This window comes from Papio anubis, chromosome 20 (assembly GCF_008728515.1).
Source record: "Papio anubis isolate 15944 chromosome 20, Panubis1.0, whole genome shotgun sequence".
Taxonomy (NCBI): Eukaryota; Metazoa; Chordata; class Mammalia; order Primates; family Cercopithecidae; genus Papio; species Papio anubis.
The window spans coordinates 41819831-41845043 of NC_044995.1; the positions used below are offsets into that span (position 1 = coordinate 41819831).

General features: G+C 50.5%; 1 protein-coding gene and 1 long non-coding RNA gene across 9 annotated transcripts in view; one reads left to right on the forward strand and one right to left on the reverse strand.

The window, feature by feature from the left end:
• Nucleotides 1–15337, reverse strand: part of LOC101019270 (complement C3-like) — a 36358-nt gene extending 21021 nt beyond the window's left edge. For 5 of the 8 annotated variants that reach the window (XR_004180388.1, XR_004180387.1, XM_031659943.1 and 2 more), the window contains exons 1-23: nt 15167–15336; nt 14823–15030; nt 13875–14049; nt 13589–13659; nt 13374–13462; nt 13204–13286; nt 12868–12955; nt 10993–11095; nt 10776–10896; nt 10395–10510; nt 9607–9747; nt 9311–9520; nt 8873–9082; nt 8425–8586; nt 8033–8162; nt 7092–7169; nt 5096–5293; nt 4805–4916; nt 4432–4517; nt 4184–4323; nt 2778–2984; nt 301–352; nt 34–120 (exon numbers count right to left, since the gene is read on the reverse strand). Coding sequence is in view for 6 of the 8 variants with exons in the window: in XM_031659943.1 (XP_031515803.1) it covers nt 34–120; nt 301–352; nt 2778–2984; nt 4184–4323; nt 4432–4517; nt 4805–4916; nt 5096–5293; nt 7092–7169; nt 8033–8162; nt 8425–8586; nt 8873–9082; nt 9311–9520; nt 9607–9747; nt 10395–10510; nt 10776–10896; nt 10993–11095; nt 12868–12955; nt 13204–13286; nt 13374–13462; nt 13589–13659; nt 13875–14049; nt 14823–15030; nt 15167–15237 (2938 nt within the window). In the remaining 2 variants the exon portion in view is untranslated. Of the gene's footprint in view, nt 1–33; nt 121–300; nt 353–2777; nt 2985–4183; nt 4324–4431; nt 4518–4804; nt 4917–5095; nt 5294–7091; nt 7170–8032; nt 8163–8424; nt 8587–8872; nt 9083–9310; nt 9521–9606; nt 9748–10394; nt 10511–10775; nt 10902–10992; nt 11096–12867; nt 12956–13203; nt 13287–13373; nt 13463–13588; nt 13660–13874; nt 14050–14822; nt 15031–15166 lie in introns of those variants that run through there. The other 3 variants (XM_031659942.1, XM_031659945.1, XM_031659947.1) reach the window with 3 other exon arrangements.
• A 5263-nt stretch (nt 15338–20600) lies between these two features.
• Nucleotides 20601–25213, forward strand: part of LOC116271697 — an 8573-nt gene continuing 3960 nt past the window's right edge. Inside the window, exons 1-2 of the long non-coding RNA XR_004180389.1 lie at nt 20601–20891; nt 21672–21770. This is a non-coding gene — a long non-coding RNA (uncharacterized LOC116271697). The remainder of the gene's footprint in view (nt 20892–21671; nt 21771–25213) is intronic.

The window sequence follows — 25213 nt, forward strand, 5'->3', positions numbered from 1 at the left end:
CAGCCCTCCCCACGTTCCTGTGTCCCCCAGCACCTTGAACACTGATAAACACTTCCGCCTCCGTGTCGGGTACCATGTTCAAGAACTCCTGTCTTGGCACCAGTTTTGTCTGGGTCTGACCTGAAGAACCACAACCTTCTGTGACAAGTGGGCTCTGGGGCTGGGGAAGTCAGGGCGCACAGAGCCTGGGGCTGGGGCTCGGAATCCCCACCTGGGCACACCCGCTCATGCCAACTCCTTCCTCCTCCCCTCCCTAGCACAGCCCCAGGATCTCACATACCCTCTGCAGATTTCACAAACCTTGGGGTTCCAAGACGATGCTGTAGGACGTTTGCTGGATCTGACCCCCTGCCTGAGGGATGAGTTGAGGATATAAGTCAAAAGCAAAAACAGCAACCACAGTAAAAATGACAATTGCAATGATGGTGAGAGGAGGCATTCCTTGGCTGTGATAAGCACAGACTCTGGAGCCCAAATTTCTGGGTTCGAATCCCAACTCTTCTGCTTCCTAGCTGTGTGTCCTTGGGAAAAATTAGTTACCCTCCCCCCAACTTTTTTTTTTTTTTTTTTGAGATGGAGTCTCGCTCTGTTGCCCAGGTTGGAGTGCAGTGGCCGGATCTCGTTTTACTGCAAACTCCGGCCCGGAGCTTATAATTATTCTCCCGCCCTGCCCCTCCCCGGGAGTGGCTGAGGATCATACCACCGCTACCACTCGGGGCTAGTTTTCTTTTTGTTTTTTTGTTTTTGTTTTTTGAGATCGGAGTCTCATTTCTCTGTCACCATAGGCTGAGCGCAGTGGCTGGATCTCACCTCACTGCAAGCTCCGCCTCCCTGGGTTCACGCTTTGGCCTTCCCTTGCCTCAGCCTTCCTCGGTAGCTGGGACTATACAGGCTGGGCTCACACCACCAAGGCTAGTTTTTTGTATTTTAGTAGAGACGGGGGTTTCTAACTGCTAGCCAGGATGGTCTCCATCTCCTGACTCGCGGACCTGGGCTCTGCCTCCCAAGCTGGGATTAGTGGTGCCTGGAGCCACCACGCTCTGGCCTTTTGCATTTTTTTAGTAGAGATGGGAGCCACTCATACAGCTACAGGGATGGTCTCTCATCTCTGGACCTGATCCTCCTGTCTCTGCCTCAAAGTGCTGGATTGTGCCTGAGCCACCTACTGGCCAGTTTCAATACCTCCTCTCTGCCCTGGGGTTTCTATCTGCTTGGGATAATAATAGTCCCTCACTCATAGGGTTGTTTTGAGGGCTGAATTAGTTAATTTTTTTTGTTTTTTTGAGACAGGGTCTCACTCTGTCACCCAGGCTGGAGGCAGTGGCATGATCTCAGCTCATTGCAGCCTCCACCTCCCTAGTTCAAGGGATTCTCATGCCTCAGCCTCCTGAGTAGCTGGAATTACAGGTGCACACCACCACGTCAGGCTAATTTTGGTACTTTTAGTAGAGATAGCGTTTTGCCAAGTTGGCCGGCATGGTCTTGAACTCCTGGCCTTAAGTGATTCACCTGCTTCAGCCTCCAAAAGTGCTGAGATTACAGGCATGAGCCACCATGCCTGACCTAGTTGTTGTTTTTTTTTTTTCAGAGAAAAAAAAAATTTCAGGTTGCCCAGGCTGGATTCAAATTTCTAGGCTCAAATGATCCTCCCACCCCAGCCTCCCAAATAGCTGGGAGTACATGGGGGTGCCACCACACCTGACTGAGTTAATATTCTTAAACACTTATATCTTAAGTGTTAAACATGTGTTTGTTAAGTAAATAAGGTCTTTTGTTTGTTTGTTTTTTAGAGAGAGGGTCTTGCTCTGTTGCCCAGGCTGGAGTGCAGTGGCATGATCTCAGCTTCAGGCTCAATCTCATGGGCTCAAGCAATCCTCCCTCAGCTTCCTGAGTAACTGGGACTACAGGTGCCAGTTACTAATACCAGGCTAATTTTTAAATTTTTTTCTAGAGAGAAATATTGCAATATTGCCCAGGTTGGTCTTGAACTCGTGGGCTCAAGCAATCTTTCTGACTTGGCCTCCCAAAGTACTGGGATTACAGGCATGAGCCACCAAGCCCAGCCTAATAAAGTATTTTTGATAGGCCATACACTGGTTCTGGGTCATTTTCCCAGCTCTCTGATTATTCGTGGGTATGATGATTATCCTCATCCTGCAAGCAAGGAAATGGAGGCTCAGAACAGAGAAGTCAAGCAAGTTGCCCAAGGTCACACAGCAGAGACAAGATTTGAACCCAGACCTGACTCCAAAACTCTGAAGTAGGGGCTTGTGACCCGACCCCCTCACATCAGTCCACTGACTAAACTTTCTCCTTCTTCTTTTTTTTTTTTTTTTTTTTTTTTTTTTTGAGACGGAGTCTCACTCTGTCGCCCAGGCTGTAGTGCAGTGGTACAACCTCGGCTCACTGCATCCTCCACCTCCTGGGTTTAAACAATTCTCCTGCCTCAGCCTCCCGAGTAGCTGGGACTCCAGGCATGCACCACCATGCCCAGCTAATTTTTGTATTTTTAGCAGAGATGGAGTTTCACCATGTTGGCCAGGCTGGTCTCGAACTCCTGACCTCAGGTGATCCACCCGCCTTGGCCTCCCAAGCTGCTGAGATTATGGGTGTGAACCACCACGCCCAGCCAACTGATTGAACTTTCAAATCTGTTCTCTCATCTCACTCCCATCTAGGAGCCCTGTTTATCGATCCTGGGCCCACCTGCCCAGCCTGGACCTGGTGGAAGCCCCGCTGTCTGCACCAGCAGCTAGGGAGTTGGGGGTGCCCATTACCCGGACCAAGAGTGTCTTCTTCACGTGGTCCTGGACCCCGTAGCCCACAGCCTTGACCTCCACGTCCACTTTGCCTATCTCCAGAGGGAGAAGCACAAAGGGTACTATCTTGGAGGAGGTGGGGGGCACGACCACCACCTGGCGGGATGGTGCTCCTGGCTTTGACGCACTGCACAGTGGCTCCTTGTGGGGGAACTCCACTCGGACCTAGGGCAGGATGGGCAAAGGGAGACGGTATCGATATATGACGTAGTCCAGGACCCTAGGGTTACAGTCCCCTCCCCATCCTGAGATGCCCGAGTAGGTGACAGTGAAGCCTAGTGATGGGGACCACAGACCCAGCCTGAGTCAGAACCCAATCTGCCATTTATGTGCTGTGTGACTCCGGGCAAGCCCTTGAACCTCTCTGTGTCTCAATTTCCTCATCTCTAAACCAAGAGCAATAATAGTACCCATCTGATGGGGCTGTTGTGAGGTTTAAATTCCTTCCTTCCTTCTTTCCTTCCTTCCTTCCTTCCTTCCTTCCTTCCTTCCTTCCTTCCTTCCTTCTCTCTTTCTTTCCCTCCCTCGCCCTTCCCTTCTCTCTCTTTCTTTCTTTCTTTTCTTTTTTTCTTTCTTTCTTTCTCTTTCTTTCTTTCTTTCATCTTTCTATCTTCTTTCTTTCTTCTTCTTCTTTCTCTCTCTCTCTCCCTCTTCTTTCTCTTCTTTCTTTCTTCCTCTCTCTCTCTCTCTTTCTTTCTTTCTTTTTGAGTGGAATCTCCTGTCCTTGGGCTGGGTGCAGTGGCATGATCTCGGCTCCCATCCTGGGTTCATGCCATTCCTCCTGCCTTGGCCTCAGGGGTAGCTGGGACTGTTCATGCCACCAGCCTGGCTAATTTTTACATGTTTTAGTAGAGACGGGGTTTCACCGTGTTAGCCAGGATGGTCTCGATCTCCTGACCTCGTGATCTGCCCACCTCGGCCTCCCAAAGTGCTAGGATTACAGGCATGAGCTGCTGTGCCCCGCCCCCCTTCTCCCTTTCTCCCTTTCTTTCTCTCTCTCTGTCTCTCTTTCTCTCTTTCTTTCTTTTCTTTCTTCTTCTTGCTTTTTCTTTGTTTCTTTCTCTCTTCTTCTTCCTTTCTTTCTTTTCTTTTTTCTTTCTTTCCCTCTCTCTCTCTTCCTCCCTCCGTCCCTCCCTCTCTTCTTTCTCTTCTTTCTTTCTTTCTCTCTGTTTCTCTCTTTCTTTCTTTCTTGTTTTTGATGGAGTCTCACACTGTCACCCAGGCTGGAGCACAGTGGCACGATCTCGGCTCATTACAAGCTCTCCCTTGCATAAATAAATAAAATGAAATAAAATAATTAAAAAATTTTTAAAAATACACCCTAGCAGAGGTTTTGGCAGGAAGTTGAGGGCTTGGGGCTTCACCTTGGCCTGGCGATCCCTGAAATTGTACAACACAGCTTGGATCTGGACCTGCTCATTCCTGACCACGGAGGAGGGCAACTTAAGGTCCACAAAGAACGATTTCATAACTGTCAGCTCAAAGGGGTCCGAGACACAGAGACCTAAAGCCAGGAGAGTACATTGGGTTTAAGCAGAGGCTTGGTGCGGGGAGGGGCTGGGTAAGGTCACCATACCCCCATTCCCTTAGCACTGAGCTTGCTGGGACTCACCTTGTCCAGCCTTGAGGCTGACCGCCACAAACTGCCACGTGGTGATGGAATCTGGCACGTTCACAGAGATGGGGTAATGGGAGATGCTGTTGTGAGTGAGGAAACATCACTGAGTTTGTGCTGCATGGACAGAGCTTCTGGGTTGGGGGTCGCCATGCAGTGGTTGTGGTCACCATTGAGGATCATCAGGTCACCTCATTAGTGACAGCATCGCTAGAGGGTCATCCTTTTAGGGAATCCACTAAGATGTTTTCCCCATTGTGGGACTGTCCTGAGGCTCAATGTCACTGCTGGGGTCATTGTCCCTGACCAGCATCCACTGATGATTGCAAGGACCTGGGACCAGATTCTGGCATGGAGGCTGATGTCCTACCCCGATTCACTCTTCGGCAGAGTGAACTTCCTCCAGAGCCAACTCTCAGGGAACAAGGTCCGTGCCGGCATGTCATCCAGGAAGAGGTCGTCGAAGTCCTCCTCTTCATCCACTGGAGGGAGCAGGTATGAGGTAGAGTCTCCTTCATGTTTCTTCCATGTTCCACCAGACTCCTTGTGGGATCCTCCTCTCCAACCCTCCATGGCCCATATCACCCCTTAACCTGTCCCATGTCACTCTGTATCCCTCCATGAAGCCCCCACCCTGCATCTCCTGCCATGGCCCCCTCACTTGTCCCCAGACGCAGCTGATCCTCTCGAGCCTCCCGAGTCAGGGTCTCAGACAGATGGCAGCAGTCCAGGAAAGCAGCCACACAGGCTGGACCATGGCGGACATGCCAGGTCCTCTCCTCACAGGACAGCTCCACTGGGCTTTCCCGGAGCCCAGCCTCACAGCACTTTTGCTCCAGCTCTGTCTTAAACTTGTTCACTGTGGGCCAGAGTCAAAGGGAAAGAGGAGGGTTGGGCAGGACCTAAGGACCATTCACCTTGATGCTGTGCACACCTTGCCACTATTTAGCAATGACTTCGTGGTAGATTCTATGCCTAGTGCCTTATCTGTGCCCTTTCTGAAGCCTCATATTGAACTCACATGGTGAGATTCTGACAAGGAAGCTGAGCCACAGAGAGGTGAATTCATTTGCCTGGAGTCAAGGCTTCCAAGTGGCAGAGGTGGGATCAGAATCCATACTGCTGAGGACGGAGTGAAACTCCACACCCAGGGCTGGAGTGCAGTGCCACTTCGCTGCACGCAAACCTCCCCCAGGTTCAAGCGTGATCTCCATCTTCACGCCTCCCATGTATTGGATTACAGCCCACCACTTCATCCGCCACTTTGTACTTTCTTTAGTAGCAGGGTCGCCTTGCCACAGGCTGGCCGGAACTCCTGACCTCAAGCAGATCCACCACTTCTTGGGCCTCCCAAATGCTGGGTTTACAGGCAGGCATGAGCCACCATGCCAGCCCTAGAATCCATGCTTCCCACACCACCCTCGCTGCCTCCCATCTCTCCTCCTGGAACCAGGCCTCAAAACCCTCTTTCCTGTGGTCCACACCCAGCCTCTACGGCAGTTTATTCAGATATTGTCCAATGATACCTTAAGACTTATCTCTTGGCCAGGCGCTGTGGCCTGCCTGTAATCCCAGCACTTTGGGAGGCCGTAGGACGGGTGGGATCACGAGGTCAGTAGATGGAGACCATCCTTAAGCAACAATACAGTGGGAAACCCTGCCTCCTACTAAAAATACAAAACTTAGCCAAGCAGTGGCAGGCTTCAGTCCCAGCAGCCACTCGGAGGCTGAGGGCAGAGTAGGTGTAACCCAGAGGCGGAGCTTGGCAGTGAGCTTTGGAGATCCGGCCACTGCACTCCCAGCCTGGTGACAGGAGCGACTCCCCCGCCCGCATTTCCTTTGGTTTACATTCCATCCTTAAAACACAGGAGGCTAGACATTTGAAAACTACATTTCCCAGACTCCCCCTTGCTGCCAGGGTCTCCAAATGGGACAGATGCAAGCTACCACATGCTCTTAAGGATCTGGGGAGAGGAAGAGGCTAAAACCATCTCTTCTGCAGGCAGTGGTAGCTGGATGGGTAAGCCCATTCATGTGTGTTTTTGTAATGGGCACAATTTCGTGTTTGATTATCAACGTACCAGCCTTTTGAGAGATATTGGCAGCAGTTTCCTGATATTTCATGGATTGCAAGACTGAAGTGGGGTGATCTTGAGTCCCAGCAAGCAGGCTTCCAACTTCCACCCCAAAAGCCCATCTAATGATTTTGTAAGCACCAAACTCCCCCTATTAGATCTCTCCCTGCTAGAAATGCATAGAGTGGTTTTGGTGTCCTGTTCTAAGCCCTTATGGATACCTTAGGTTGGGGAGATGGAGCGAGGCATACAGCTTTTTTTTTTTTTTTTTTTGAGACAGAGTCTCGCTCTGTGGCCCAGGCTGGAGTGCAGTGGCCAGATCTCAGCTCACTGCAAGCTCCACCTCCCGGGTTTACGCCATTCTCCTGCCTCAGCCTCCCGAGTAGCTGGGACTACAGACGCCCGCCACCTCGCCCGGCTAATTTTTTTGTATTTTTTAGTAGAGACGGGGTTTCACCGTGTTAGCCAGGATGGTCTCGATCTCCTGACCTCGTGATCCACCCGTCTCGGCCTCCCAAAGTGCTGGGATTACAGGCTTGAGCCACCGCGCCCGGCCGCGAGGCATACAGCTTTAACACTGACCTGCATTCCTCTTTGTCTCCAGCCTCTTCAGGGAGCGGCGATGGCGGCTAGGAGGAGGGTCCTGGGGGCAGGGCCAGTCTGGGAGTCAGAGGGAATGATGATAGAACAATTACCAAGATCATTATCAATATCCTTGATGATGTTTATTGGGTGTTTGCTGTATGTCCAGCGCTTTATATGCATCACTTCATTTCATCTGACAGCCTCCTATATTCAAGACTTGTCACTTAAAAGCTGGGCAATTTTCAACAAGTCACTTAACCTCTCTGGGTGTTAATTTCCCCAGTGATGTAAAATGGGCATAACCAGAGTTCTGTCAATGAGATCATGCATATACAAGTACTTAGCACTGGGTCTGGCATGTAATAAATAAGAACTGTTATTAATATTACAATTTATAGCTGAGAGAATACACTCTTAGTTGTCTCCAAATCCATTATCATCCCTCATACAATATGGAGGCAAGTAAGCCTCCATATTTTATAGATCACTCAGAATAAAGACTACATTTCCCAGCCTCTCTTGCACTTAGATGGGGCCATGTGACTGTATTCTGACCAATGAGATGTGGAAGAAGTGTCCTCCCCTTTCCACTTCCCTTCATCTTCCTGCCTGGCATGGATGGACTCCTAGAAGGAGTCTGAGTCCCAGGATGACCTCTGTAGTGTTACTGAATGAGAAATAAACTACCTGTTTAACCTACTGTTATTTGTATCTTTGATACACATGGCTAACCCTGTCTTAACCAACACACAGTGAGTTACTTCTGTTATTATCTGTAATTTATGGACAAAGAAATCAAGACTCAGAGAGAAATGTGACTGGCCCATGGTAAGTGACAGAATGTGGATTACAGCCCATATCTGTTTGACACTAAACCCCACTAGGCAGCACTGCCCCCATTCCTGCCCTCCTCTTGCCCCAACCCCCCAAGCCTGTACCTGTGCTTGCCAGGCTATCCATTCCTGTGCTCATTTTCAGGTCCAATCCAGCATCCTTGAACACAGCAAATCTGTCTTTTCCACTTCCTGCTGTGCAGCCAATGTCATGTTCCTCCACCACATCCCAAACCTAGAGGTTAAGAGAGGAACCTGGATTTGGGACCTATATGACTCCTCCATGAAAGGAAAAATGGTATACTGGAATTGCAGGCTCAAATAATAATTCTCATACTATCTCCCATTTTTTCAGCTCTTATCACCTTTCAGTCATTAGGCTTTGCACCATCTCCTTGAATCATTACGTTGATGTTGTCCTCTTTATGGCTGAAGAAGCTGAGGTTCCAGCTAGAATATCCTGGCAACATCTTGGCCCAAAGCCCATACGCTCTTACCTTCTTCTGAGTGAGCTTGTGTTTGCTGTTCAAAACATAGACAGCCTTGTCCACAGCCACCAGCCCCACTGTGGCTTCTGCATCACCTGTCACCTTCAGTTCCACCTGGCTGTTGGGCTCCAAAGAAGGGAAGAATCTATCATTCTTCAAGCCAACTTTCAGCTGAGCCAAGAAAAAGAGAGATGTCAGAAAAAGGGAATCATAGACCACACAACTCCACTTTCAGGTTTATGTTCCCTACTGCTCTGGTGTAGCATCTGAGAACTCCACTAGGCTAATCCCGATTCCATGTATTTATTTACTTGCATCATCGCCACACCTTGTGTTGAGCTCTTAAGGCCACATATTCTCCTCTTCCTTGGCTTCCAGTTTGGGAATGCCTAAATTTGTACGGCCCCTTTCTGGGGTTTTATGTTGATGATTCACAACTATAAGGAGTTTGGCTTACCGTCCCTATGCATCTGTCATTCACATCAATCCATATGGAATCAGCCACCAACTCAGGATCCTGGCTCACTCCTCTGGGAAGTAAATAAAATGCCAGAATGCGGAAGGAGGGCAGCATCGCTGAAGTCACATCAATAATGGCTGACGTGTAGACACTCCCCTGGCTTTTTGACTGATGTTTGGCACTCACAATCTGGCCCTTACTCAGGACCTTGGAGACAAGGGAGATCAAGGATGAGAAGGGTAAGGCCAGTCTTTCCCTGAAGCTGTCCCACCCCACAATGGAGGCTCATAGTCTCTTTTCTTCAGCCTCTTGATCTGAGCCCACTCAAGATTGTTGACACCTTCATATCTTTTTTCATAGTTTCTCCAACCCAGCAAGCCAAGGTTTTTCCAAGGAAAGAATTCCTTGACTCAGATGCTGGTCCTAGCCCCTTACCAGGATGGTGAAGTGAGTAATCCGGTCCTTGGTTTTAGGGTCCTGATGCTTTGTATTGAGGCTCAGCTGGATGCTGCTGCCAACCTCTGTGCCCAATGTCTTTACTTCGATGTGCAGGAAGTTTCCTGACCCATCTTGAGTCAAGTAAGGCCAAGCTGTCATCTTGGCTGAAGCCTGCTCCTCTGGCTGAAGAGATTCCTCAGTTTTCACCTAGAGAGGATGATGGGCAAGTAAACCCCAACCCTTCCAACTCACACAGCTCCAACTCCACCCTCCTTGCCTTGTCAAGTTGGTACCTCGATGGGGAGCTTGTCCAGATTTGCATCTGTGTTGATGGTCAGAGTGGCCAGTCCCTCAGTTGAGGTGCACACTTTGTAGTTTTGGGACTGGACAAGGACTCTGTCAGCTGGGGATCCATCAGGATTTGAGACGAAGACCTGGGGTGGAATCTGGGGTGAGGTGAAGGAAAAGCCTGGGGTGGCCTGGTGTGAGAGGTGAGACTGGAATATGATCTGAATAGGACTGCTTTGTACAACTTTATACATGGTGCACTAAACAACACCAGGGGCACCATTCATATTAGAGTTTTTATGAATGGCACCTCCTAGAGCTTTGCAGTGTACAACCACATGTAGTTACACTGGGTGTTGTGGAGCTGATGGTAAGTGGGAAGACTGAGAGTGGAGAGGGAAGGAGGACACACGAGACCCTACAGGAGTCTTGGAGTAGGATTGGTGCCAAAGGACATCCCTGATTTTCCTAATGCCCATCCAAATTAATATATGTGAAAAGACCATGCTTTGCTTTGCAAATGCAGCCTCTAGATAAACCCTCAAACACCCTCTTCCAGCCTGATTGTGGCCTCTAAGTCCCCATAGAGAAATTCTGGAGTCATCACTATGCTTTGGGGGTATCTGGGTTAAGGTTTGGGGGCACTCTGGGATTAGCCTGGGGAATATGATGGACTCAACCTTCAGATGAGTTGGATGCAGGTGAGCCCAGTGTGGGTTTTTGTCTCTTTGTGGGAGGTCTGTTTTGGGGACGGGGCCCTGAGTCCCTAGGTGTAGTGAGTCCAGACTCTGACCCGAAAGTGGAAGGGCATTCCTGGCTTGAAATACTGCGGTGTCCTGGTGAACTTGATGTTGTATGGGCTCTGGACAATCTTCACCCCTGAGGTCTCGGCTTGCACCATCTCACCCCCTGTAGAGATAGCGGGAACATAGAGTATGTGAGGGAGTTCAATTTCTTAAGTGAGTGGCAGGACTAGTATGGGAGCCCCATCTTGATGAAGGCAGAGAAAGACAATAACACCATTTCAACTCCTTCCACCCTTTCTGGTGTTTCCCATTTCTCTATTGAGGAAACTGAGGCTAGGAGGTGGCCCAAGGTCACGTGGATGGAGTGTCTGCGTTGGGCAAGAACACCATGTCCTGACCTCAGTCAGGGGCCTGGGTGAGGGTGGCACCTGAGGAGAACACGGTGACATTGACAAAGATTGATCCTCCAATGAAGTCCTTTTCTGGGCCTTGGAATGCAGCCATCAGTATATCCTTCCGGAGGGAGACGTGGCCCAGGCCTTCCGAGATCTGTTCTTAAGGTAAGAGAGAGGAAGAGGATATGGTTTCTTGGGGAGTGATAGAAAGTGGAGTGAATTGGAGGCTGGGGAGCTGGGATTCAGTCACCTCCACCCTCTGCAGGGAGCTTTGGATAGGGATCCGGCGGGAGTCCAGTTTCACCCCGAAGATGACCAGAGCATGTCCGTCCACCGGCTTGTTAAATATATACCTGGGGGATAGAGGACCATTCCACTGTCTCTGAAGCACCCACATACCTCATGTTGCTTCAGAGATGACTGTGCAAAATTAGGAGGGGCAGAGGTGGAACTTGGAAACTTAGATGGCTTCATTGATGACCCACACAACTCTGGGAGGTGACAAATATATCCCATAAAGCCTTGATGGGTTGTAGATGTGGTCTGTGCAATCTCCCAAGATGGTAGAGGTGGACTTAAAACTATATAAAGCCACAAAGAAGTCTGGACAACCTACGAAGTGGCCTGTGTAGCCTCACCAGGGAAACTAGGTGGCCTACGTAGCATGTTAGAGCAGCAGGAATGATTCATATAATGTCCAGAAGTGGCCTTCACCAAGATGGGGCTCCCATAGCCCGTATAATCTCAGGTGGACAGCATTGCCTGCACAACCTCATAGAGCAATGCAGATGGTCTGTAAAACACAAGGCAGCAAATGTGTCATTTGCCATCTCATAGAACTGCAGAGATGGTTTGGACAATCTCTCAATGGCAAAGGTAACCTATACCACCTCATGGACTTTCAGAGGTGGTCTAAACTGTGAAGTGGCAGATGAGATGAGACTCAGTACAACTCCATTGGGTAGACAAGGTGGCCTCTACAAATTCATAGACTTGAAGAAATGGTTTATACAACTTCACAGGTGGCAGACATGGTCTGTACAACCTCACAGGACAACATAGGTGGCCCAGAATATCTCATCGGTAGGAGGAGAGTGCGTCTGCCACCCTAAGTGCTACAGAAGTGGCTTGCTTCTCTCTTTCTCTTTCTTTCTTTTTTTTTTTTTTGAGACAGGGTCTCACTCTGTCACCCACACTGGAGTGCAGTGGCACAGTCTTGGCTCACTGCAATCTCTACCTCCTGGGCTCAAATGATCCTCCCACCTCAGCCTCCCTAGCAACTGGGACAACAGGCATGCACCACCACTTCCAGATAATTTTTTTTTTTTTTTTTTTAGACGGAGTCTCACTGTCGCCCAGGCTGGAGTGCAGTGGCGCGATCTCCACTCACTGCAAGCTCCACCTCCCAGGTTCACGCCATTCTCCCGCCTCAGCCTCCCGTGTAGCTGGGACTACAGGTGCCCGCCACCGCGCCTGGCTAATTTTTGTATTTTTAGTAGAGACGGGATTTCACTGTGTTAGCCAGGATGGTCTTGATCTCCTGACCTCGTGATCCACCCGTCTCGGCCTCCCAAAGTGCTGGAATTACAGGCTTGAGCCACCGTGCCTGGCCCCAATTTTTTTTTTGAGAGAGAGTCTCACTCTGTCACCCAGGCTAGAGTACAGTAATGCAATCTCGGCTCACTGCAACCTCTGCCTCCTGGGTTCAAGTGATTCTCCCACCTCAGTAGTCCCTGAGTACCTGGGACTACAGGTGTGCACCACCATGCCTGCCTATTTTTGTAGTTTTAGTAGAGATGAGTTTTTGCCATGTTGGCCAGGCTGGTCTCAAACTCCTGACCTCAGGTGATCCACCCTCCTCGACCTCCCAAAGTGCTGGGATTACAGGTGTGAGCCACCACGCCCAGCCAGCCTGACTACTTTTTTTTTTTTTTTTTTGGTAGAGAAGGCGTTTTGCCATGCTGTCCAGGCTGGTCTTGAACTCCTGGCCTCAAGTGATACTCCTGCCTTGGTCTCCCAAAGCACTGGGATTACAGACGTGAGCCATAGCACCTGGCACTTGTTTCTCTGTATTCAGTCTTTGTGTCCCTGGTCTTCTGGCAGGGCTGGGAGGAAGGGGGCTCACCGAGCCTGGATGTCAACGCCCAGAACCTCATCCTTGAGATAGAAGAAAGTCTTGTTTGGGACCAGCTGGACCTCAAAAGATGGGAGGACTGGGAGGAAAAAAAAAAAAAAAAGCCATGAGCACCCTCAGTATTGTACCTGCTCCCTCATCTCCTCCCAGTGCTGCTCCTTCCTTCGTGGCTCTGCCAAGCCCCGAGGGCTGGAACACCAGCACCCAGCACTTAGCACCCAGGTCAGGCCCTGGTTTACAGTGGAGGCTCCCCTTGAAACCTCCTTTCCATTCCCAGTCCCGCCCCTGGCATACTTATCTTGCCCACCCCACCCACAGCCTTCTCACCATATTCCTTCACATCAAAGGCAGCCTTGAACTTCTGCTTGGGTGTACTTTGGTAGCTGGCTTCGATGGTCCAGGTCCCCAAACTGAGGCACAGAAAGTTAAGAGAGATGGAGACAGAGAATGACAGCCTCCCTTGCCACCCCTCCGGCTCCCAGACCTGACAAGGGCACCTGACAAGCTCTGGGAGGTGAAAGGAGCTGAAAAAGAAGCCGTCCTTGGCTCTCAGACTCTGGCTAATCACGGTGATTCCCTCCGGGTTCTGTGGGGATAGGGGGTGGGGCTGGTGACTGCCCTCTGGGAGGGCCCTTGTGGCTCATGCTTCAGCACGCCGTGTAACCTCAGTGTCCAGGATCCACCCCCACCACCCCCCATCGGGAAAGACCACCTTGATGTCCAGAGTGAATGTCCTGGTCACAGGGTCCATCTTGTGGTTAACAGTGAACACCCGGTAGTGAACTAGGGGAGAAGGAGGACTCTGAGTATTGAGTAGAGGAAGGGAAAGACAGAGAGAGAGAGAGTTTGGATCTTGGGCAGTGGTGGGGGCCACTTATGCAGAGAGAGAGATCTTGGGAGGTGGAGAAGATTTTAGGGGATGGGAGTATCTCAGACATTGGGAAAGACTGGGAATGAGAGCCAGTGATTGCTCCAAGCCAAGTGCCTCGGGGCTGTACCCAAGTGCTCAGGGGTGTAGATGGTCTTGTCTGTCTGGATAAAGATGTAGCCAGCATGAGGAGCCACCAGTACTATCTTCTCCATGAATGAGGAGTCCGAGGAGGGTGCCCAAGTTGCCCGGATGATGGCATATTGCTGCCCTGGTTTTGGGGGGTACACCAGGCTCTCGGGAACCTGACAGAGAGAGATATCCATACTCCTCAGGCTCTGCTGGGGTCTCCCTGACTGGGAGTAAAGCCCTGGGACAGATCCTGGGAGGAGCAATTGACTGAGGATCTTCTGGTTCTGCCTTTGGGAGCTAGGTTGCCATGTGCAGTTGTGCAGGTTGCTCACTGAACGAGAGCACCCAGCCAAAGGAAGGACGAAATCCAGTCCATGCTCAACTTCCCAAGCTACCAACAGAAGGCACCTTTTATAGTTCTCGGAGAGGCATCAAATGGGCTAGTGGAGGCTTCCTGGAGCCCAGGCTTAGGGACTTTTGACTTCTTTTTTTTTTTTTTTTTTTTTTTTGAGACGGAGTCTTGCTCTGTCACCCAGGCTGGAGTGCTGTGGCCGGATCTCAGCTCACTGCAAGCTCCGCCTCCCGGGTTCCCGCCATTCTCCTGCCTCAGCCTCCGGAGTAGCTGGGACTACAGGCGCCCGCCACCTCGCCCGGCTAGTTTTTTTGTATTTTTAAGTAGAGACGGGGTTTCACCGTGTTCGCCAGGATGGTCTCGATCTCCTGACCTCGTGATCCGCCCGTCTCGGCCTCCCAAAGTGCTGGGATTACAGGCTTGAGCCACCGCGCCCGGCCGGGACTTTTGACTTCTAAATGGACAGGATGTTAGAGGAGCGGTAAGTACTTTGGGCCCTGCATCTACTCTCCAGACACAGAGTCTGCCTCTTTCTACCTTTATTGCTGACCCGGAGCCTCCCTTTGTGGTCACGCATTCCAGCCTGTCACCCACCGTCACAGGTGCCTGGTCCATAAAGTTGTTTCCTGGCGAGAGAATGAGCTGGCTCCTTGCCAACACTGTCTTCCTCATGGGGAAGTCCCATACCGTGAGGTTCACCCCGAGGGTCCTTGTGAGGGGCTGTCTGGAGTCCGAGTGGGCCTGAATGTGAATGCTCTCCGGACTGCCAACCCTCAGGACTCGGGGGGTCACCAGGATGTACCTGCCAGTAGACAAACACAGGGGCATTAAGGGACTTGAGTAGGGAAAGTGACACCAAACAGGAGTCACAAGCTGGAATCACGCAGACATCAGATGTGCAGGAAGCCGGCTGAGCCCCCTCCATTCCCCAGACTCACAGAGGCTCAGCGTGGGTGAGGGGGCTTCCCAACAGAAGCAGAATCCACCCGAGGGGCCAGGGCATGTCCATGGTGGGTGGGAGGGTGACGGGTGGCCACAGGCTGCAGATATCTGTCCTCTTGTCTGTCCTCTTGTCTGCCCTGGCCCTGGCCTGTTTGCTTTGACTGGTCGTGGCTGAGTTAATATCTAAACAGGTGTGGGGCAAGAATCCCTCTAAACCCAACCAGGTGGAGTTGGGGGTGTTTCTTTCTTCCCAGCCAAGCCTCCAAGATAGGCTTGAGAAGTGCCCCAGCCACTTCCTTGGGGGCCACAGTGGTAAGAGAATTGCCTGTTCCATGAGCCATGAGGGTCTTTATCCCCCCTGCTTTTTTTTTTTGAGACAGAGTCTGGCTCTGTCACCCAGGCTGGAGTGCCGTGGCACAATGTCAGCTCACTGCCACCTCTGCCTCCCGGGTTCAAGCAGTTCTCATGCCTCAGCCTCCCAAGTCGCGGGGATTACACGCAGGAGCCAGCACGCTCGACTAATTTTTGTATTTTTAATAGAGACGGGGTTTCACCATGTTGGCCAGGCTGGTCTCGAACTCCCGACCTCAAGTGATCCTCCCGCCTCGACCTCCCACAGTGCTGGGATTACAGGTACGAGCCACTGTGCCTGGCCATGAAGGTCATATCCTAAAGCCCTCCCCTCCCCTAGCAAGGAGCTTTGCATACCCAGGACACTGAACTCAGGGCTTGGTTGGGATTGGCTGGCAGGAGGAGGAGCAAACATCTTTCTATTCTAGCCTGGATGGGTTTTCCCTACTTCTGCCCTTGTGAAATTGGCAAAACAAGGCAGCTGCACAAACAGGGGCGATGCTGGCATTTTTTCCCTATTTCTCAATTCCGGGAGTGAGCAGCCTGTGGCATTTGACCATCTGACCCCAGGACCCACTATAACGAAACCTGCTAAGAAATCCATGGGTCAAAGTCCTCCTGTTGGGCTTCAAGTCCTTGCGCTACATGGATTTCTTCATCCTTGCAGGAGACAATTATGCTTGGTAAATTGTGACATTGTCTATTGTTTCCTAAGTCATGCCAGAGTCTCTGGGTTCCTTTTCCAGAAGGCAAATTATACATATTAAGCCGGGGAAGGAAACACATCATGCTTGAAGCATTCCTGGAAAAAGGCTTTCTCTGTCCTCAAATAATTCTCACTGTTTAGCGGGCTTATTAAAGAGAATTGTCGAGACGGCTTTGTGGTGTCTGCCTCTAAGAAGCGGTTGGTCTTAATGATGAGTCTGTTTGAATCTGCCCCCTACAGTGATGTCAATTCAGCCAGCTTGGGAAATTTTGCCTATTGAAGAGTCCCTGATTCCCCCATCAAATGAAAATATACTTTTTTAAAAAATTTTTTTATTTTTTATTTTTTTATTTTTTATTTTATTTTTATTATTATTATTTTTTTGAGACGGAGTCTGGCTCTGTCACCCAGGCTGGGGTGCAGTGGCCAGATCTCAGCTCACTGCAAGCTCCGCCTCCTGGGTTTACGCCATTCTCCTGCCTCAGCCTCCCGAGTAGCAGGAACTACAGGCGCCCGCCACCTCGCCCGGCTAGTTTTTTGTATTTTTAGTAGAGATGGGGTTTCATCGTGTTAGCCAGGATGGTCTCGATCTCCTGACCTCGTGATCCGCCCGTCTTGGCCTCCCAAAGTGCTGGGATTACAGGCTTGAGCCACCGCGCCCGGCCTACTTTTTATTTTTTTAAAGACAGATCTCCCTCTGTTGCCCTGGCTGTAGTGCAGTGGTGCGATCTTGGTTCACTGCAACCTTTGCCTCTCAGGTTCAAGCCATTTTCCCACCTCAGCCTCCCGAGTATCTGGGATTACAGGCGTGCACCACCACATCTGGCTACTTTTTTTGTATTTTTAGTAGAGACGGGGTTTCACCATGTTGGCCAGGCTGGTCTCAAACTCCTGACCTCATGATCCGCCCACCTCAGCCTCCCAAAGTACTGGGATTACAGGCATGAGCCACCGCGTCCAGCAGATAATATACTTTCATCTGCCAAAGATTCATCAAGCATTTACTTTGAGCCTGGCCCCTACTTAGCATGCTGGGGACACGGCAGTGAACATGGCAGACAAAATCCCTTCCTGTGTGGAGTGGACATTTACTGCAAACTTAAAAACGGCATTTTCTACTGAAATCTCATAGTCTCCCATGAATTGGGGCTTAACGTGTGCCCATTTTCTAGATCCTGCCTTCATAGAGAGCTGAAACCAAGGACGTTAGAAGCAAAGGGAGGAGTAGGATCTAGTTATTTATTCCTTGGGCATTTGTCGAGCACCTACTAGGTGCCGGACACTGTTCAATGTGCTCTATGTCCCCTAATAGAAGCCTTGCAGCTGGGTCAGGAGTGGTGACTCAGGCCTGTAATCCTAGCACTTTGGGAAGCTGAGGCGGGAGGATTGTTTGAGGCCAGGAGTTCGAGACCAGCCTAGGCAACAGAGTGAGACTCAGTCCCTACAAAACAAACGAACAAAGAAACAAACAAAAAAACCAGGTGTGGTAGTGCACACCTGTAGTCCCAGTTACTCAGGATGCTGAGGTGGGAGGATTGCTTGGGCCCAGGAGGTCGAGGCTGCAGTGAGCTGTGATTACATCACTGCACTCCAGCCTGGGCAACCCTACCTCAAAAGAAGAAGAAAATAAGAGGAAGAAGAAGTAGTAGTAGTAGTCTTGCAGCCATGCTGAAGTAATTAGCACCCATTGCACAGATGAGGAGACTGAGGCCCCAAGAGGCTAAGCAATTTGCCCCATGTCAGGCAGCTGGGGAGCAGTGAGGCTTCAGCTAACGCTCTTAAGTTGATGTTTTAGGGAGCAAAGACTCAATAGAATCAAATTAAAGCCTGCCTCAGGGAAGCAAGTGACACTTAATTTGAAAGGTTCTAGAACATTAGTGTCTATTTACTGTCCCAGGGTCTCGGGAATCTCCACTGGTTCTGTTTTGTTTTTGTTTTTACGGAGTCTCACTCTGTTGCCCAGGTTAGAGTGCAGTGGTACAATCTTGGGTTCAAGCAATTCTCCTGCCTTAGCTCCCCAAGTAGCCGAGGTTACAGGTGCAGGCCATCACAACCGGCTAATTTTTATTTTTATTTATTTTTTTATTATTTTTTTTTTTTTTGAGACGGAGTCTCACTGTGTCTCCCAGGCTAGAGTGCAGTGGCGCGATCTCGGCTCACTGCAAGCTCCGCCCCCCGGGTTCACGCCATTCTCCCGCCTCAGCCTCCCAAGTAGCTGGGACTACAGGCGCCCGCTACCGCACCCGGCTAGTTTTTTGTATTTTTAGTAGAGACGGGGTTTCACCATGTTAGCCAGGATGGTCTCGATCTCTCCTGACCTTGTGATCCACCTGCCTCGGCCTCCCAAAGTGCTGGGATTACAGGCTTGAGCCACAGCGCCCGGCTCGGCTAATTTTTTTTTTTTTGAGACTGGAGTCTGGCTCTGTAAGCCCAGGCTGGAGTGCAGTGGCGGGATCTCAGCTCACTGCAAGCTCCACTTCACTCCCGGGTTCGCCATTCTCCCTGCCTCAGCCTCCGGAGCAGCTGGGACCACAGGCCCGCCACCTCGCCCGGCTAGTTTTTGCATTTTTGATAGAAGCGGGGTTTCTGTAGCCAGGATGGTCTCGATCTCTGACCTTGTGATCCCGCCCGCCTCAGAGGCCTCCCAAAGTGCTGGGATTACAGGCTTGAGCCACCCAGCGCCCGGCTCGGCTAATTTTTTTTTTTTTTTTTTTTGAGACAGAGTCTCGCTTAGTCGCCCAGGCTGGGTACGGTGGCCAGCGATCTGGCTCTTTTTTCTGAAAGCTCTGCCTCCGGGTTCACGCCATTCTCCTGCCTCAGCCTCCCGGTAGCTGGGACCGGCGCCCGCCCATACGCCGGCTAATTTTGCATTTTAGTAGAGACGGGGGTTTCACCGTATTATGGGATGGTCTCGGTCTGACCTCGTGATCCGCCCTTTTCGGCCTCCCAAGATGCTGGGATTACAGAAGAGTGACGCAGCGCCCGGCCGGCTAATTTTTATACTTTTAGTAGAGTGAGTTTCATCATGTTGGCAGGCTGGTCTCGAACTCTGACCTCTCCCATAATCTACCACCTTGGCGCCAGAGTGTCAGGATTACAGGTCTGAGCCACCATGCCTGGCGTCCACTGGTTCTGTTTAGCTCTGCCTGGGCTGGGGGTGGGCGTTCCCCTTCAGGTGTTCACATCCCCCCTCTGTTGGGGGCAGGGATTGCAGGTGTCCGGGACAGGTGATTGTCCAAAGGCAAAGGTCCTCAGGGCCTCTCTCCGCAGTCCTTCCCTTCTTTTCCTCCAGTCTGGGCCTTCTCTCCCAGTACCAGTGTCTCTTTTTTTTTTTTTTTTTTTTTTTGAGACGGAGTCTCGCTCTGTCGCCCAGGCTGGAGTGCAGTGGCCGGATCTCAGCTCACTGCAAGCTCCGCCTCCCGGGTTTACGCCATTCTCCTGCCTCAGCCTCCCGAGTAGCTGGGACTACAGGCGCCCGCCACCTCGCCCGGCTAGTTTTTTGTATTTTTTAGTAGAGACGGGGTTTCACCATGTTAGCCAGGATGGTCTTGATCTCCTGACTTTGTGATCCGCCCGTCTCGGCCTCCCAAAGTGCTGGGATTACAGGCTTGAGCCACCGTGCCCGGCCCCAGTGTCTCTTATCTACACAGTGGGAATTGCCAGGTAGAACCATCTGAGCCATTTTAAAATTTTTTATTTTTATTTTTTGTTTTTAGAGACAGACTCTCCCTCTGTCATCCAGGCTGGAGTGCGGTGGCACAATCACAGCTCACTGCAGCCTTGACTTCCTGGACTCAGGTGATCCTCCTGCCTCAGCCTCTCAAGCAGCTGGGACTACAGGCAGGCACCACCACGCCCAGCTAATTTTTTTCTATTTTTGGTAAAGACAGGGTCTCCCTATGTTACCCAGTCTGGTCTTGAACTCCTGGGCTCAAGCAATCCTCCAGCCTTGGCCTCCCAAAGCCCTGGGATTACAGGTGTGAGCCACCATGCCCAGCCTGGAGTGTCTATTTTTACTGTAGCCACATTCACCTGGACTGTCTTTTTCAATCCTCTCAGCAATCTAAGGAATTAAGGATCATCACTGGCCCATGTTACAGAGGAAAAACTCTCTGGACTCCAGGGCTGACACCTGGAATTCCAGCACTTTGGGAGGCAGAGCTGGGAGGATCGCTTGAAACCAGGAGATGGAGACCAGCCTGGACAACATGGCTGACCCTATCTCTACAATTTTTCTTTTTCTTTTTCTTTTTCTTTTTCTTTTTCTTTTTTTGAGATGGAGTCTCGCTCTGTCACCCAGGCTGGAGCGCAGTGGTGTGATCTCTGCTCACTGAAAGCTCCGCCTCCCGGGTTTACGCCATTCTCCTGCCTCAGCCTCCCGAGTAACTGGGACTACAGGCGCCCGCCATTCTATAAAATTTTTTTTAAAAAATTAGCTGAGTGTAGTGGTGTGTGCCTGTAAAGACCAACTGTAAGGTCCTCTGAACGGGCTACACCATAGTTGAGCCATTGTGACCCCCGTGACCCACACCTACAGGCCTCCTGGGGTCACAAAGACTGGAGCAACAGGAGAACCACTAAAGAAACAGCTAGTTCCGGCCAGGCGCGGTGGCTCATGTCTGTAATCCCAGCACTTTGGGAGGCTGAAGCAGGTGGATCACAAGGTAAGGAGATCGAGACCATCCTGGCTAACGCGGTGAAATCCCATCTCCACTAAGAATACAAAAAACTAGCCAGGTGAGGTGGCGGGCGCCTGTAGTCCCAGCTACTTGGGAGGCTGAGGCAGGAGAATGGCGTAAACCCGGGAGGTGGAGCTTGCAGAGAGACGAGATTGCACCACTGCACTCCAGCCTGGGCAACAGAACAAGACTCCGTCTCTAAAAAAAAAAAAAAAAAAAGAAAAGAAACAGCTAGTTCCTGCCTTAACTTATTAACCGACCTTGCAACATTCCACCGTTGTGATATGTTCCTGCCCTACCCTAACTAATCAATAGACCTTGTGATATTGTGCCTTGTGACCTCCCCCCACGTTGTGGCTATAAACCTTGTGACATTTTTCCCCTGCCCGAAAAAACTGCCCGTAACTGTAACTTTCCACTACCTACCCCAAACCTATAAAACCAGTTCCACTCCCACCACCCTTCACTGACTGTCTTTTCGGACTCAGTGGCTTGCACCTGAGTGAATAAACAGTCTTGTTGCTCACTCTTAGCCTGTTCAGGGTACCTCTTCAATTAGATGCGCACAGAACATTTGGTGCCGAAAGCCCTGGATAGGGGATCTCCTCCTGGAGACCTACCCCTATTCCCCTGAGCTCTCCCTCGAAGAGACTCCCTTCGACCTTGGGACTTCAGACCCGCCCCTGCAAAAGGACCCCACGCCTGCCTACAGATCAGTTAAGCTGCCTCAGTCTCTCTTCATCTTTCTCTCTCTTTTTCTTTCAGACAATGAACCTCCTTTTGTCCGTGTTTCTGAAATCCAATAATGGTCACGGCTGTACAACTCCGGACTTCCACTGGGGATACCCACTGAAGATCCTAGTGGTCGTTCTATTCCTTGTCTCTTTCTTTCCCATCCAATCTTCCCTGTTCTATCATGGGCAACCTCCCGCCCTCCATCTCTCCTCCTTCCCCTCTGGCTTGTGTCCTCAAAAATCTCAAACCTCTTCGGCTTTCACCCGATCTAAAGCCTAAACGTTTATCAATATTATTATTATTTGCTGTAACATGGCCTGGCCCCAAGATAAATTAGACAACAGCTCTCAGAGGCCAGAAAACAGCACTTCTGATTTCTCTATTTTGCGGGACTTTGACAACTTCTGTCACAAAATGGGCAAACGGTCTGAGATACCCTACGTCCAGGCATTTTTTTTTTCTTTGACACGGAGTCTCGCTCTGTCGCCCAGGCTGGAGTACAGTAGCGTGATCTCGACTCACTGCAAGCTCTGCCTCCCGGGTTCACGCCATTCTCCTGCCTCAGCCTCCCGAGTAGCTGAGACTATAGGCGCCTGCCACCATGTCCGGCTAATTTTTTTGTATTTTTAGTAGAGATGAGTTTTCACTGTGTTAGCCAGGATGGTCTCAAACTCCTGGCCTCAAGTGATCTGCCCACCTTGGCCTCCCAAAGTGCTGGGATTACAGACACGAGCCACCGCGCCTGGCTGTCCAGGCATTTTTTACACTATGATATCTCCCTAGCCTCTGCTCCCAATGTGACCTGTCCCAAGTTTTCCTTATCTCCCTTCCTTCTTCCATTGGTGACGCTGATTCCTGTTTGTCCGTTAATCCCTCTGATATTTCTCCCCCTCACCCACCCGAACTCAGTTCTAATTCCCCCTCAGAATCTGATCCCACTTCTACCCACAACCCACCCCCCTTAGGCCCCTCCCATCACCACCCCTCCTCGCACCCTATCTGGCTTACAATTTGGCCCCGCGGCCGGCCCCCTGCCCCTGCCCCTGCCCAGCAATTTCTCCTTCGAGAGGTGACAGGAGCCGAAGGAATAGTCCAGGTTCATGTCCCTTTCTCCCTGCTGAACCTCTCCCAAATTAGTCAACGCCTAGGCTCTTTCTCGTCTGACCCCACCAACTATATACAAGAACTCCGATACTTAACCCAGTGCTATAATCTTAACTGGAATGACTTAAACATCATCCTCATCTCTACTCTGGCTCCTGAGGAGCGAGAGCGAGTTTGGACCCTAGCTCAATCTTACGCTGATGACTACTGGCATCTTGAGCCTGGCCTCCAAAAAGGTGCTAGGGAGGTACCCCGTGAAGACCCCCAATGCACCTACCAGTCAGGGCTCCAAGGAATAGCCAGGCAGGACCATATGATCTCTTGCCTAGCTCAAGGGCTTCAGAAGGCTGCATATGAAACCATCAATTATGACAAACTAAAGGAGACCATTCAGAACAAATACGAAAATCCAGCTCAGTGTATGGCCCATCTAGCTGCCACCTTCAGGTGATACACAGCACTAGACCCTGAAGGGCGGAAGGCATGTATTCTTTTTTTTCTTTTCTTTTCTTTTTTTTTTTTTTTTTTTTTTTCAGAGACAGAGTCACCATCTATGCGCCCAGGCTGGAGTGCAGTGGCCGGATCTCAGCTCACTGCAAGCTCCGCCTCCTGGAGTTCACGTAGCCATTCTCCTGCCTCAGCCTCCCGAGTAGCTGGGACTACAGGCGCCCATACACCTGCGCCCGGCTAGTTTTGCATTTTTTTAGTAGAGATGGGGTTTCACCGTGTTAGCCAGGATGGTCTCGATCTCCTGACCTCGTGATCCGCCCGTCTCGGCCTCCCAAAGTGCTGGGATTACAGGCTTGAGCCACCGCGCCCGGCCTTCTTTTTCTTTTCTTTTCTTTTCTTTTCTTTTCTTTTTTTTTTTTTTTTTTTTTTTTTGAGACAGATATAGCTCAAATCACCAGGCTGGACTGCAGTGGCCGGATCTCAGCTCACTGCAAGCTCCGCCCTCCCGGGTTACATGTTCTCCTGGCTCAGCCTCCCGAGTAGCTGGGACTACAGGCGCCCGCCACCTCGCCGGCTAGTTTTTGTATTTCTTAATGAGACGGGGTTTCACGGTAGCCAGGATGGTCTCGATCTCCTGACCTCGTGATCCGCCCGTCGGCCTCCCAAAGTGCTGGGATTACACAGGCTTGAGCCACCGGCGCCCGACCTTCTTTTCTTTTTTGAGACAGAGTCTCGCTCTGTCGCCCAGGCTGTAGTGCAGTGGCCTGATCTCTGCTCACTGCAAGCTCCGGCTTCCCAGGTTCACGCCATTCTCCTGCCTCGGAGTCCCAAGTGGCTGGAAGGACTTTTAGGCCAGCCGCCCTACGCCCGGCTAATTTTTGTATTTTTAGTAGAGATGGGGTTTCACCATGTTAGCTTCTGGATGGTCTCCGTCTCCTGGCCAGCCTTGTGATCCGCCCACCTGCAGCCCTCCCAAAGTGCTGGGATTACAGGCGTGAGCCATCCGCCTGGCTCTGCCTATTCTTAAATGAAGAATGCATTTTACTTAAAATCAATCTGGCCTCATATATGATAACATTAAAAAACTTAAAGACAAGCTCCAAAACTTGCACCGTCAGGCGGAAATAATTATTCTGGACTTACCTTGCCATTCTCTAGCCTAGCTTCATGGCTCCTTCCACTAACAGGCCCCTTTCGCACTCATCCTTCTTGTCCTCTTGATCAGACCTTGTCTTTTTCAGGCTAATCTCTCAGTTTATACAAAATCATTATCTAAGCTATTACTAATTAATCAATCACGGCAAATCCTCCTTCTAACAACCCCTTATTACCAACTCCTACCCCAAGATCTTTCCTCAGTTTAATCTCTCCAACTTTGGGGTTCCATGCCCCAACCCCACTCCAAAGTAGCCCTTAGAGAGCATTGTCCATCACCCCAAAACCTCACCCATCACCCCTCCTTGGCACCCCTAAGGTATTTTCACCCCAACCTCCTAACATTACACTACTCTTTCTCATTTTATTTCTTTCTTATTTTATTTTTTCATTATTAAACATAAAAAGACAGAGATGTAGATCACTATGAACGTACTACACCATGGTCGAGCCATTTGGTCCCTGTGACCCACATGTGGAGGCCTCCTGGAGTCACAAAGCCTGGAGCAACAGGAGAACCACTAAAGAGAAGAAGAAGCAGCTAGGGTTTCTGCCTTAACCGATTAACCAATCTTGCAACATTCCACCATTGGCAGTCTGTTCCACCTGCCCTATCTATCTAATCAATTGACCTTGTGATATCATGCCTTGACCTTCCCCACACAGGCTCCTTTTTGAGGCATTCTTCCCTGCCCAAAGGGAAACCGCCCCTAACCTCTATCTTTCCACTGCCTACCCCAAACCTATAAAACCAGTTCCTCCCACCACCTTCACTGACTCCTTTTTGGACTCAGCTGAAAGAGTGAATAAACAGCCTTGTTTGCTCACACTTAGTCTGTTCAGGTGTAGCAATACGTAACTTA